This window comes from Harpegnathos saltator, unplaced genomic scaffold, assembly GCF_003227715.2.
Source record: "Harpegnathos saltator strain DR-91 unplaced genomic scaffold, Hsal_v8.6 scaffold205, whole genome shotgun sequence".
NCBI classification, from domain to species: Eukaryota; Metazoa; Arthropoda; class Insecta; order Hymenoptera; family Formicidae; genus Harpegnathos; species Harpegnathos saltator.
In genome coordinates, this window is record NW_020229990.1 from 418,871 (window position 1) to 432,299 (window position 13,429).

Genomic DNA, 13,429 nt, shown 5'->3' on the forward strand with positions numbered 1-13,429 from the left:
TCTCGATACATTATAGCGTCCATATTACCCGTGATCTCAACCAATGGACCAACTCCATTATAAGGAAATGATCCCCAAACCATCACGTTTCTTCCACCATGTTTTACGGTAGGAATTTGGTATCTTGAGTTATATCTTGTGCCTGTTGGACGTCGTATATACTTTATACCGTCACTTCCGAATGACTGAAACTTTGATTCGTCAGAGAAAAGTACTTTTCGCCAATCAACTTCAGTCCAATGTTCAAATTTCTTTGCAAAATCTAATCGAGCTTTCTTATTTTATACACTAATTAATGTTTTTTTTTTACACCAGCACGTCCTAAAGGTCCTACTTCCTTTAGACATCGAGATATTGTACTTTGACTAATATCAGCAAGATTTTCTTCTCGTAATTCTCGAGAAATATCCATGGCAGTTTTTCTAACATCTGCTATCGACTTTCTTTTAATCATTTTATCGACGTGCTTTGTAGCACGTCGATAGCGAGGTCTACCGTTTCGTGATTTATCAGCTAGAGAGTTCGTCAACTTATATTTAGCAATAATCCTATTTACAGTACTTTTATCAATTAATAAGCAATTAGCAATTTCGCGAGAAACTTTTCTTTGTTGACAAAGATTAATCACGGCTGCACGTAACTGAAGGCTTATATGTTTTGGCATTGCGGTAGACAATAGACTGAACCTTAGTTAAAGTAAATATTTACGAAGGAGTTTCATAAGAAATGTAAACAAACCGGGCTCATAAAGTCACAACAAGAATACGGCTCAATACTTTTGAACACATGTAAATATTATATGACTAAATAATTAGAAACTATGTAATTTCAAAATTTTGTAACTATACTATTATTTGTAATAATGTTATGTCAACTATTTTAGATAATTAATTTTTAGAGCAAATCAATATATTGTCATGTATCTTAAAAAGGCACTATGGCTCGAAACTTTTGCACGCTACTGTATCTATTTTGATCGTGCGGAAATACATCAATCGCAATGGAATATAATTCGGAGATGAAAAATGCTTCACCATATTACGTCCGTAGGCATATTTACCAACGTTGTATTCGATGAGGATTACTCGGAGAAGAAGAGAATGCATGTCTCCCGTTATATAGGACTCGCAAATATCCCAATAAGCAAAAAGTTTATCAGGTACGCTTCGTAGCATACTATTTGGTTCGTCGAATATTAGTTCACGTTTTGACGGTGAAAGCATAAAACTTTCCTTCTCTAACTTTCTGGGGATTCGTATTCTAATCAATATTGGGATAGTACGCGATACGTCCCTACATAATTTTCAACAAGTTGAAATCTATGAATTCTTCGCTCAGTCTATATATATATCCAAGCCGAACATACGAGCCACTTGGTCGGAAAACTTTACGAAATGAAGGCTATTGTATTATTTAATATCGCATGTGCAGTACAGCATTACTTTACTGCCATGATGAGGATCTTGGCGCCAAGGAATGTGTGTTTTGAGCAATGAGCTATCGTTGTTTAAAGCATGTAAACAGTTCACTCATCGCGGCGTAAGCACCTGAGGTTCTGTGGGCAACCCCGAGTTTGAGTAGATGGTCGTCATCTTTTATAATGAGTTTTTTGGCGCTTTTGGTATTAATATGTTCACGTGGCAACAAAATAAATATAAGTTCTATGTCTTCCTCGGGACGCACATGTCAAAAACTAAAGGGGAACTGAATTTCGGTAAGTGCTTCCCATAAGCCAGACAGCTTCACTTCTTGAGGCAATTCCATAATAAATGAAGTAGTTGTATTTTCTGGATAGTGTCGCATGCTACTATTGCTCGGTAGAATCATGAGAAACCAGTCTTCCTGCATCATGGTTTGAAAGCAACTTTAGGTTCGAAGCAGGTATCCAGGAATTGAATTTAGAGGGGTAACTTCGCCAGCTGACGAACAATTCTTTATTAGCTCCTCGTCCTCTGCGTCATATCACCTTCTCCACAATAAATTCTTCTTCTTGTAAATTTTTGTTTATCTATTGAGAATAGTTCTTGTTCGTAGAATCTTCCATCGATCACTTCACCCGGTAGATTACTCAATTCGTACACACGAAAATTCTCGCCATTCGAGAATACGATAAATCCGAAATATTTCTTCCGTCCACTTCGCCTCATATCCTTTCTTAAAGACTACGCTCTACTGACTCGCACTAGTATACCCACTTTGTATTTAACTCCTCGACTACGATTTCTTCGATCGAATTTATCGAGACGGTGGTATCGCTGCTGCATATGTTCACGAGGGAGGCGCGCATTTTCTAACGTGACGCTTGCTGGTTCCATTTTAATGGTGGAATGTCGAGTGTAATTGTAAGCGTGCACGGTGTCTTGCAGAACATTTATGTAGCAACGTGTATTTTTGTGCGTAAAATAGCACCATAAGTGTTCTTTGAAAGTTTAATTGAAGCGCTCGACCATTGCTGCTTTGACATCAGGATATTGCACTGTGCGAAAACATATGTTCTTTTTTAGTTTTTAGACTTTCGCGGCCACTGATACAAGCAGAGTATGTTTTTTCCGGATGGATACCGCGTTGTAATTCAGCTTTGTACCTAAGCTGAATTACAATGCGGTATCCATTCGGAAGAAACACACTCTAATGTTCTTTTCCTTCAGAAATTTTTGAAACCGCTTGACCGATGAATTAGTTACCCTTGTCATTTTGCAACCAACCGGTACTCGCTCTCTGCTTCTTGAGAGCACGTGGCGAAAAGTCTCCGTCATGCCAAAGACTTGCATCGTATTGGTTCCACCCAAACAAATTTGCTAAACACATAAATGATTGTCAACAAGTAACAATAGCCATTGTTATAATTTAGGAGATTAGCGAGTTCGACCAAATCAGCCTCCAACAAATCGTCGATATTCGTGACGTTGTATTGCAAACGTGGAAATTTATGCCATGTCAGCCGATGAAGTGTGTACGCATCCTACGACTGAAGCCAACGAATAATCTCTTCACGTGCGGGGCCGGGTCCTACTGCTCGCGAAAGATTTTTTATCGCAGAGTATCCTGTATAATGTGCGGGATCGTAGTAGAATTTTGCGAGATCGGTCATTCCAGTACAGTGATGTCAGATGCAATATATTGCGACGCTATAGCGCATGCATGAGATGACGTAGAGCTCTATGCCAATGGTGACAATAAAGCGCATCGCAGAGTCCATGAAGGGGCCCGCGCTATCCGATCAGCTGTCTTCCAGGCTCCAGTGTAGTTTTCCCGTGTTTCTTGCGCGAGTGCCTTATTTTAGATTATATTGTTCAGTGGATACTAAATATCAGTTACATTAACATTATAATTCCAGTGGATACTAAGTAATAATTACGTTACATTAACATTATAATTTTTCACTCAAATATGTAACTATTACATAATATTTGTATTAGACTTATATTAGACATTAGATTGAGAATTACTATCGGGCCAAATAAAATAACCACGATTTAGATTATCTAATTTACTCGATTGCAATTCTCAATACATAGTATAATACGGGTGCTATAATACCTTAAAAAAGATACGATACTGGGGCTTTTACTCAAGCAGTGAGCTCTACGTCATCTCACGCATGCGCTGTAGCATCGCAATATATTGCATCTGACATCACTGTTCCAGTATGCTCCAATTGATCAAACGTCTTTTACTCGTTGATTTAAAAGCATTCACGCGCGTTTTACGCCTGTATTGGTCGGAGGTTATAAACGTTGCGTGTACACGTCCACTGTCGCGTTCTTCCACAAGAGACGTCTACCCAATAGTACGTTTGCACGTTCGTCCCTTCGCTAGTGAAAGTCGATGTGCATAGCTGTTAGCCGCCGAAGAACCTATACACAATTCTAACGGATTCCAATCTATCACATGTCTTTTACTCATGGATTTAGAAACGTCACCGCCCATTCGCGTTTTATTTCTATTCTCATTAGTTATTACAACGCACGTCCATCCTCCTGATCCTTCTTCTCAAGTAACGTCTGGTCAATCTTACGTTTAGACCAAAGTTGGTCGTTAGGTGACGGGAGTAGGGTGCTGCTATCTCTTAGAAGAGTTTCTCTCAATCTCGAGAAAAGATTATTTTCTTCAGTTGCCGCGTCTTCTTCCAGTAATTCCCGATTTCCTACAAATTCCGGAGGAGTACCTACTTCACGCAAAAGTCGTGCAAATTGTACTCTCGCTATTGCTGTGGTGGTTTTTCGCTCACGAGTTGCGTTCAAGAGGTCGACGATATCCGATCCTCTCAGAATTCTATCATCTATAATCACGACTTCTTGTCTGTCCCAACTCAATCGACCGGGTACCGCCACATCACACAAATGTGTCAGCAGCTTGTGTGCTTTGGCTCGATAACTCTTCGGCACTTTATTCAGTATTCTTCCGATGCTTTGCTGTTCGTTCGTGCGATATGACGACTACGTGCATCTCGCACGCGTTGAAAAACGCTCAACGTTCGATGTACGTCAGTCTCTAAGTTAGGAATATCTTCATTTACATCCATACCGGCGTTTTTTTCTACCGCTTCCGTTTGCGTAATTGCCACCTTCGTGACGGATATTTTCCCCATATTCACCGTTTTCATCATCGTCGACCTCATCAGCAACAACGGGTTTATCTTCTTTTTTACCGCTTAATAGGCGTTTCTCCCGCTCTCGAAAAATGTACAGATATCGCTTAAGTACTTTTCTATACAGTCTCCATTTTTCCCGTGCTCCTCCAAGGACTGGAGAGTTAAGAATTCTATGCATCTCGGCGTCAAGACGCGACAGGATGGAACAGTAGTACGCACCGTATTTTCGTTCTCTACTGATGCTATGTTTATCCCAGTTGCGGCATTATCTGCCAAAACAAAGAGAATCGTAGACGAGGAAGACGAAGATGACGCAGAGGCCGACGATGTATGAGCCCGTTGCTGCAACCTCTCGAGATTATCCATAGAAATCAATACCATTTTCTTGGCTCTTTCCATGGTTCACGTTTTTGGCTCTTTCCATGAATCTACGTTTAAGTAGCACGCATGACTTGCTTTCATCTCTCGTTACGATGTTGTGAAACGCGGTACGTCGAATCGCTCTAAAACGTAGATTTATCGAAGTTTTTCTCGCATTCTCCTCCTCCTTGTTCTCATCTATAATTTTATTGGTGATTAATAACTTTTTTATACTACAATGTTAAAATTAATATATTTCGAAGTCTCAAAGTTCAAGCTTATCTTCTTTACTTCGCAAACTTCGTGGGTTTTACCTTGTGGAGTATGTATGACATAGAAATAAAATTTTGGGCCTCCAGATACGAAGGATTCTATCTAGCTAGCTTGACCATAACTTTCGAGCTCATCCATCATATCGCCAAAAAAATTACTTATACGCGGTTCGTACGCATTGGGGTCGCCAGTGCTCAAGTATATATTGGGTTGGTCAATAAGTCCGTGCGGTTTTTCTCGATAGATGGCTTCAAGGCGCTCTGCTAAGCTTTATCTTCAGTCGAAAGTTTTGAAAGCGTATAGTCATTGACAGATGACATTTCAACGTGCATTTAAAAAATATACGTAAATATTGCTTATGTATCTTATGTGTTTTGCGTCATCTGAAAATGGATAACCAGAATGAGCATTTTCGGCATATTATGCTTTTTTATTTTAAAAAAGGTAAAAACGCGGCGCAAACTTGTAAAAATATTTGTGCAATATATAGTGAAAATGTCGTAAAAGAACGCGTGTGCCAAAAATGGTTTGCGAGATTTTGTTGCTAAGATTTTTCTGTCAAAGATAAACCACGCTTAGGCCGACCAAATGAGATCGACAGCGACAAACTGAAGGCGGTAATCGACATCAATCTACACTACACGACGCGGGAGATTGCAGACGTTCTCCAAATATCAAAATCAAGCGTGGAAAATCATCTGCATTAACTGGATTATGTTAGCCGTCTCGATGTTTAGGTTTCGCACGAATTGAGCGAAACTCATTTAATCTAACACATTTCCATCAGCGATTCACTCGGAAAATGCGAGAAAAGCGATCCATTTCTGAAGCGTATGATAATGGGTGACGAAAAATGCGTCGTGTATAATAACATCAAGCGCAAAAGATCGTGAGGGCAGCGCAGCCAACCGTCACAAACCACTTCGAAGGCAGGGCTTCACCCGAGCAAGATCATGCTCTCAATTTGGTGGGATTGGAAAAGTGTTGTGTTCTACGAGCTACTTCCGAAGAACAAAACGATCAATTCAGATGTATATTATAGTCAGCTAGATAAGTTGAATGCAGCAATCCACGAGAAGCGTCCAGAATTAGTGAATTGTAAAAGTATCATCTTTCACTATGACAACGCTAAGCCGCACACATCTTTACAAACCTGGCAAAAATTACTAGCGCTAGGCTGGGATGTCTTTCCATATCTTCCGTATTCTCCAGACATTGCACCTTCAGATTACCATCTGTTTCACCCCTTCAAAATTCCTTGAATGGAAAGCACTTCGTTTTTAAGGAAGCTGTCAAACGACACTTAGAACAGTTTTTTGCCCAGAAAGATAGGAAGTTCTTTGAACGAGGAATTATGAAGCTGCCCGAAAGATTGCAAAAGATAGTAGATAACAACGGTAAATTACATAATTGATTAAACATAATTGATTAAAGTTATTACCAGGGCCGTTAAACTCCCATGTATATTTAGCGTCCAACGTTTGTGACGCTCTCTGAAATGGGACATTTCTTCGGTGGTACTAAAATTCAATATGGCGTCATGTGTCAATGTGTGTGTATGTATAGCTGTCTATGCACACATATTAACACGTATGTGCATGTAGTATATATAGGAAATACGAGGAATATTAATGCGAAGTAAAAATGCAGAAAATAATGTGTATTTTGTGAAATGTATATATTTGACGAAAAAAATGTAAATATGTATACCAGCAAACGATGACTTTCAGCGGCTTTTTTCTTTTGATTAAACAAGAAAAATAATGCGTGCCGCAAATGCACGTTTTCAGGCACAAAACTCGACATTTTCAAAAAATTATTAATCTATAACGCTGTTATTTTGGCGGAACGTAACTTGTGTAGTTTTGAGGTTAATGTCAGTAGAATAAAATGACATATGTATCAAATCATAACATTGCAAACTTATGGCTAGTGACATCTGTTACAAAAACCGGAAAGTAATTACCGACATACCTGGTACATAAAGAAAATATTAATACCTTAAACATAAATACAAGGACAATAATTTGTTAATAATACTAAATTTTATAATAATATTAAAAGAAATTTGTAATAAAATTGTATATTATCGCTGTCCCTAAAATGGTTGTAGCATACTCATAACTTTTTCTCTTCAGCTCCTTCCACTGGCTTCATTTTCAAATTCTTGAACCATTGTAGCCTACGTTCAGCATTTTGTGGGAATTTATGCGATGGTGCTGTCTTCCCTGTCGAACATCCTGGTACACAACATACTCGTACCATCTTGATCCCGCTGTTATGAGACCTATAAAAAAAATAAACCTATATTTAGTTAAACAGATATTTGCATCATCAGTATACAATATTACAGTATCATGCATACTCAAATAAAACAAGTTGTTTGTCGCTAACAAGGAAAAGATTTTGGTGGTTCTTGAGTAACTGTTTCTTCTTGTTTTTTCTTCTTCCCTTGTTGAAGTCTTCTTGTAGTCCTTCTGCAAGAGAGAGAGAGAGTACATAAATATCTTCATAAATTATATATATATATATAGAGTAGATTCCATGAAGAAATTTTAGCTATCTATGCCTGCATGCAGCTCATGTTCAAAAAGCAACCAGCTAATATAATATGATTTGACATTACGTTCAAGGATAGTCATAACATATTCTTTTTGTTTTCAGTCATCAATCTGCTGAAATAGCTCGTACACAAGGTGTATCAAATTATTTAGCAGCAGATTAACAGCAGAAACTAAGCGCAAACTTCATGCAGGCATGCATCGCTAAGAATTTCTACAATCTTTATCAAACTTGCTCTTGTTATGTTAGCATATTGCAAAGCTTATTTTTATTTTTTACTTATTAGTCTCTATTAGTAAAAAGTGGACAATTATACTAATGCATAATATTTATATATAAATAGAATACAATATATAAAAACAAAACTTACACTTTGATTGTCGTTACTAGCAGTAATAAAAGTTTTTCCTTCTCGCACCTGCTTCTTCTCGTGCTTCTTCCTCGTAACACCTCTTCTTCGTAACACTTTTTTTTTCTTATTGAAGGCTTAAAGCACTAAAGCATTAAAGCGAACGCAACTGTAGCAATATGGCGGCCACAAATTAGTTCCGATTTCTCACATGTCCCATCTCAGAGAGCGCTGCTAATGTTAATCATTTTCGCTTCATAAGAATTTGCACGTCCTGGTTATTACCTACTATATAAATAATCATCGATCATTTATAAATAAAAAACCGCACGGACTTATTGGCCAATACATGAATCAGTATCATAATATAATACTCGACGGTCTAATTTTTCTAAATAATCTTCAAGCGCGCCTGTGCCGTCATGTAGGCAGCTATTACGACGTTTGTAGTTGCAAAAGGAACAAACGTCTCTTGTCGTAGTCGCCACGAGACGTAGAGAACCTCATGGTTCACGGGCAATAAATTTATGATTTCATAGCCAAGATTCGTGAGCAGCGACATGAAATGTTCGTATGTCTTAACGACCTCGGTATTTGGCAGATTGGATCGCTGACGATTCGCAGAACGAATTGAGGCAAAGCTTTGCAGTCCCTGATTTACCGCAATGTTGCTCCTGTCGAGAACAATATCCTCTGTTTTTTCATATTCCCGCAGGTATCGCTCTTTGGCCTCTTTATCGTCGGTGCATTCAGCAGGCCATCCGCTAGTCTCCTGCTTAAGTTGCAGGAAGCAGTTGATATATCTCGCGAACATACCTCCCTGCCGAGTACTTAGGTCATATTGTGAAATCTGATATTTCCATATCTCGCTCACGGGCCTGACGCTATAGCCCTTCTCTATAGCTTTCCGTAATTCACAGGATATCCAGGTATATTCGAATGCTCGATCGGCCGGATTATCATGCGTGTACGAAGATTGAGAAAATGTCTCGCTGCAACTACGGCATAGGACGAACATTTTCCATGAACGCGAAATGAGAGTGAAAAAGGCAACAGAGTGAAAGAGATTATGCGGAGCGAGTACATTTCACTGCACGATCCCCTACACTCTGCTAAAGTCAAAATCGGGGGCTATACCAATCAAGGCGGAACATTCTTCGTCCACGTACACATCCAGATGACTGAGCGGAAAAAAGCCCATCTTTAGCACAAACGGGTACAAGGAGCATACGTCTACGTAACGTATCTTCTTCATATCCGTAACATTGTACCGGGTGACGATATTCCCTGTGCGACCATCGAAGAACGCTTCGCGAGGATCGAGAGGCTCAGTTTCTAATATCGAATGATTCGCAAGGAATTCGCATATCGGTTGATTGTCCTGCAGCTCCCGATCGAAAACGCACTCCCACTTCTCCGTTACGACATAACCTAGCTTCTGTAGACGAGATGTTGTTACGCGTGTACGCTCATATCGCGAGTCAATCGTATCCCCTTTTACGGTAGTCGAGAGCAAGCTATCACGATTCACCCTAAAACACACGGGACATCCATGCCAAAAACACCTCTGAAATTGCAGCACGTGTCTGCGCAGGGTCGTTGCCTCGTAATATCTATCGACGAGCAGCCCTTCCGCTATGCAGTGTTCGCGAGATCTACCCACATGCGTTATAGTATGATCGAGCTCGCGCTCTATCGACAATAATTTCAACGCTTTGCGGGATTGATTGTTGACACGCCGATATCCACCCGAAGGAATAATACCTATCTCCTTTTCACGCAGAAAGTTTTTACGAAAAACTCTAATGCACGTAGAGGCGATGGTTGTGCATTCTTCGAACGGATATACTATCAAAAAATATCCGTGATCAAAAAATATCCGAACTTTATTTTTTAAAATAAAAATTATAATTCAATCATCAAAACTCTTATAGTCTCTTTCAAAGTAGTCCCCATTGTTTGCATCGTACATATGCCAGCGTTTGATCCAGTCCTGGAAACATCGCTTATATGCGGCAGACGGTATGGCTTTCAATTTACGCAGCGATTTTTCTTTGATGTCCTCAATCGATCCGAAACGCTGTCCGCGAAGTGGTTTTTTCAATAGGGGAACAGGAAAAGTAGCAGGGGGCCATGTTTGGTGAATACGGTGCTAGCGGAGCAACATTTGTTGAGTTTTTATCAAAAATTCACGCACAATGTCAAGGTATGCGATGGTGCATTGTCGTGATACAAAATCCACAAGTTTTCCTACAATTCCGGTCGTTTTTTACGGATTGTGTGCTGGCACGATCCAAATGATATTTCAACTTCATCTACTATCTTTCGCACAATCAATCGACAATTTTGGAGCACCAATTCTTTTACTTTCTCAATGTGAACGTCATCCGTTGACGTTGATGGTCTTTCAGAGCGCGGGTCGTCTTCAACGGTTTCTCGTCCTTTTTGAAATTTCTTAAACCACTAAAACTGTTTTCGATAAACAATTATCGCCATAAGCTTTTTGCAACATTTTGAATGCATTTGTGAACGAAATTTTGTTCGCAACACAAAATTTCAAACAAATTCTTGCTCCATACTTTTCAACATCGTAAAGATCACCATACACAACAATCTTCACCGACATAAACAACTGTCACTTTTAAACGGCTTGAAGGAACGCCATGATTCTTTCACCAAATATGAAGGACATGTGTACCAACTTAAGAAAGCAAATAAATTTCATTTATAGTTTACCCGCGATTTTTTAAAAATAAAATTCGGATACCTTTTTTATCACAGTAGTACTTTTCCACGATTCAGAAAAATCTTACGAAACGTGAGACTAGTCCGTCGAAAAATATCGTCATCGTTCCGGCAGTAGCTCACAATTTCCCGTTGGAAATAAAATTCTATGTTTTTGCGCACCATGTCTTTGTGCCATTCTAAAAACTTCTAAAAACACACTCATGCGGCTTCATCGTTTCGGGAGAATAATATATTGCATCGGGTATCGGTCCGTTGTAATGTTGATTTTCGACAGTGTTAAATAAATGCGGAAATAGTCCTTTGCTAGCGGTATCCTTTAACCTGATGGCTTTTGATAATGCCGACAAGCGCATAAGCATATAATTAACATTGTCAATAAATTTTGTTTGCCCGATGATTAACAATATAATTTTCGTACCATTTAAAATAAGCTTTAGTTACCGCTCTCGACCAAGTACCGCAAACGACTACAGTCACTGCAAACTCTCAGGATACTACAGATGTTCGAAGATGAAACACCTTGCCGCGATTTTTGTGTGCGATGACGCTCGAAACACACCGGCCCGTAAAATTCACGTTGACACGCGACACATCGTATTGCTTCTACGCCTGATTCCTCACACGCTGAAACGTCGTGACATCGCGGACATACGTTTGAGTATTGATGCTCCTTTTCCAGCTTATAAATATAACCTCTATTACAACGTACGCAATAATCTTGACTGCCCGATGCAGTTCTTAAATTTAATATCGGCCTGTAATGACGTGAATTTTCGTAATACATAATATTTGGCGTTATCTTGGCTTAGCGACCGAGAGAGGCGAATACGCTAATACCGTCATACATGGAGGGCTTACCACGTGCGAAGGAAGTAAAGTAATAAACGACAATTGCGATATTGTCGTTGGCGAGATAATGTTGGAAACGCTCGATCTCGAAAATACCGTCCCCTTCTTCACGCATATTGACACCGACTTTTCGTGTCAGCTCGACGGCCAGATCTCATAGCACAGAATTTTGCCTCCTCACAGAATTCCATTTATCATGCATTGCTCCCGTGCGCACATTGCCGCATTCATTGTACACTATCGCAGCGACGAGCGAACGGAGAAAGCACAAATTGTTGAAGTTATCTATGGTAATCGAGCGTTTCGCTATATCTTCACGACTTAATTTATTCAATTTCTTTCCATGCCCAGAAGATGCCGCAACATTGAAAATGCTAATTTCAAAACGATCTAAAATATTACAATATAAAATATTGTGACCTCCGGCACTGTGTACTAACGAACTCACGAAATTCCAAATCTCGGTGTAGGTCAAGTACCAAACCGGACGAACCCGACTAGAATTTTATCAAGTCCGTCTGATTCAGAACATAGTAACTAGAAAGTAATGGCTAGATACAGTTTTCTAGCCTAGTACTATCTCGTTATTGCGATTTAACTGGCTGATATCTAGTGATATTCGTGAAACATCGTATGCGAAATTTTTCAAGAATACGGGCTCTGTTCTTTTTAGCTGCACTACTGAACAGATGCAATAAATTAAAGTAAGAAAAAATATAGTTGTCTCATTCTAACTTATTGCATTAGTTCCGCAGTGCAGCTAAAAAGAACAGACTAATGAATAGGCCGACGTCTCTGGGTGATTCTGAAGTGCTCAAAGTTGAGTTGAGTTAGTTCCACTACCCGATTAGAATTTCACCAAGTCCGTCTGATTCAGAACATAGTAACTAGAAAATATTGGCTAGGTATAATTTTCTAACTTAGTACCAGGTCGTTTCTGATTGAGTATTTATAATCAGATGTTGCGATCCAGTTGGTATCTGGTAATCATATAGAAAATATGATAATAGATGGCGCTGCTTTTCTAAAAAAATATAATCTAGTTACCATGTAGCTATCAGCAGTTTGAAATTAGTTAGCAGCTGCAAAAAAAGGTTATGTTCGTACATTACAGTATGTCTAATAACTGCCTAGTGAGCCCGGCTCCTGAAGAAGTGGTCGGATATGCTGTCCGATCCCCGGGTGTCCGGGCTCCAAACGGCCGAGGCTGTCCGTCCCTGCCTGCCTGAAGTGGTAGGCAGGGTGGGATGCGGACTCACCTTCCATCTAGTGCAGGTGCTGACCGGGCACGGTTGCTTCGGTCTGCACCGGATCAGGAAGGAGCCCACCAACCGATGCTACCACTGCCTGGGATTGGAAGACGCGGCGGAACACACCCTGACGAAATGTCAGGCGTGGACTCTACAACGCCGTGTCCTCGCCCGAGCGGTGGGGTGCCGGGAGGAGGAGCTCTCGCTCCCGCGCATGGTCAAAGTCATGTGCAGGAGCGAGGAGGTTTGGGGGGCGGCGGCCTCCTTCTACAAGGATGTGATGTCCAAGAAGACCGCCGAGTGGGAGCGCCGCCCGGGAACCCGCCGCAGGGAGAGGTGGGAAAAGCGGCGCTCCCCGGGTATGGGCAGTGAGTTCGAGATGGCGCCGGCCGAAGAGAGCCACCGGTTGATCGGGAGCCCCTTCGGCCAACTCGGGCTCGTCTC

At 40.4% G+C, this 13,429-nt stretch overlaps 2 protein-coding genes across 2 annotated transcripts in view; both read right to left on the minus strand.

Moving 5' to 3' along the window:
• Window positions 1–13,429, minus strand: part of Mical (Molecule interacting with CasL) — a gene marked incomplete at its 5' end in the record, with an annotated part of 449,478 nt that overhangs the window by 243,343 nt on the left and 192,706 nt on the right. The gene's annotated exons all lie outside the window — the stretch shown is intronic.
• Window positions 7,672–9,935, minus strand: LOC112588384 (uncharacterized). The gene is made up of 2 exons (XM_025298112.1): window positions 8,208–9,935; window positions 7,672–7,704 (listed from the first exon to the last, which is right to left on the minus strand). The coding sequence occupies exon 1, from the start codon at window positions 9,154–9,156 to the stop codon at window positions 8,530–8,532; it is 627 nt and encodes a 208-aa protein (XP_025153897.1). The 5' UTR covers window positions 9,157–9,935; the 3' UTR covers window positions 7,672–7,704; window positions 8,208–8,529.

What these genes read in the sequence shown, in the direction of transcription:
- LOC112588384 (XM_025298112.1), bottom strand. Translation starts at nt 9,156, where the DNA reads ATGTTCGTCCTATGCCGTAGTTGCAGCGAGACATTTTCTCAATCTTCG.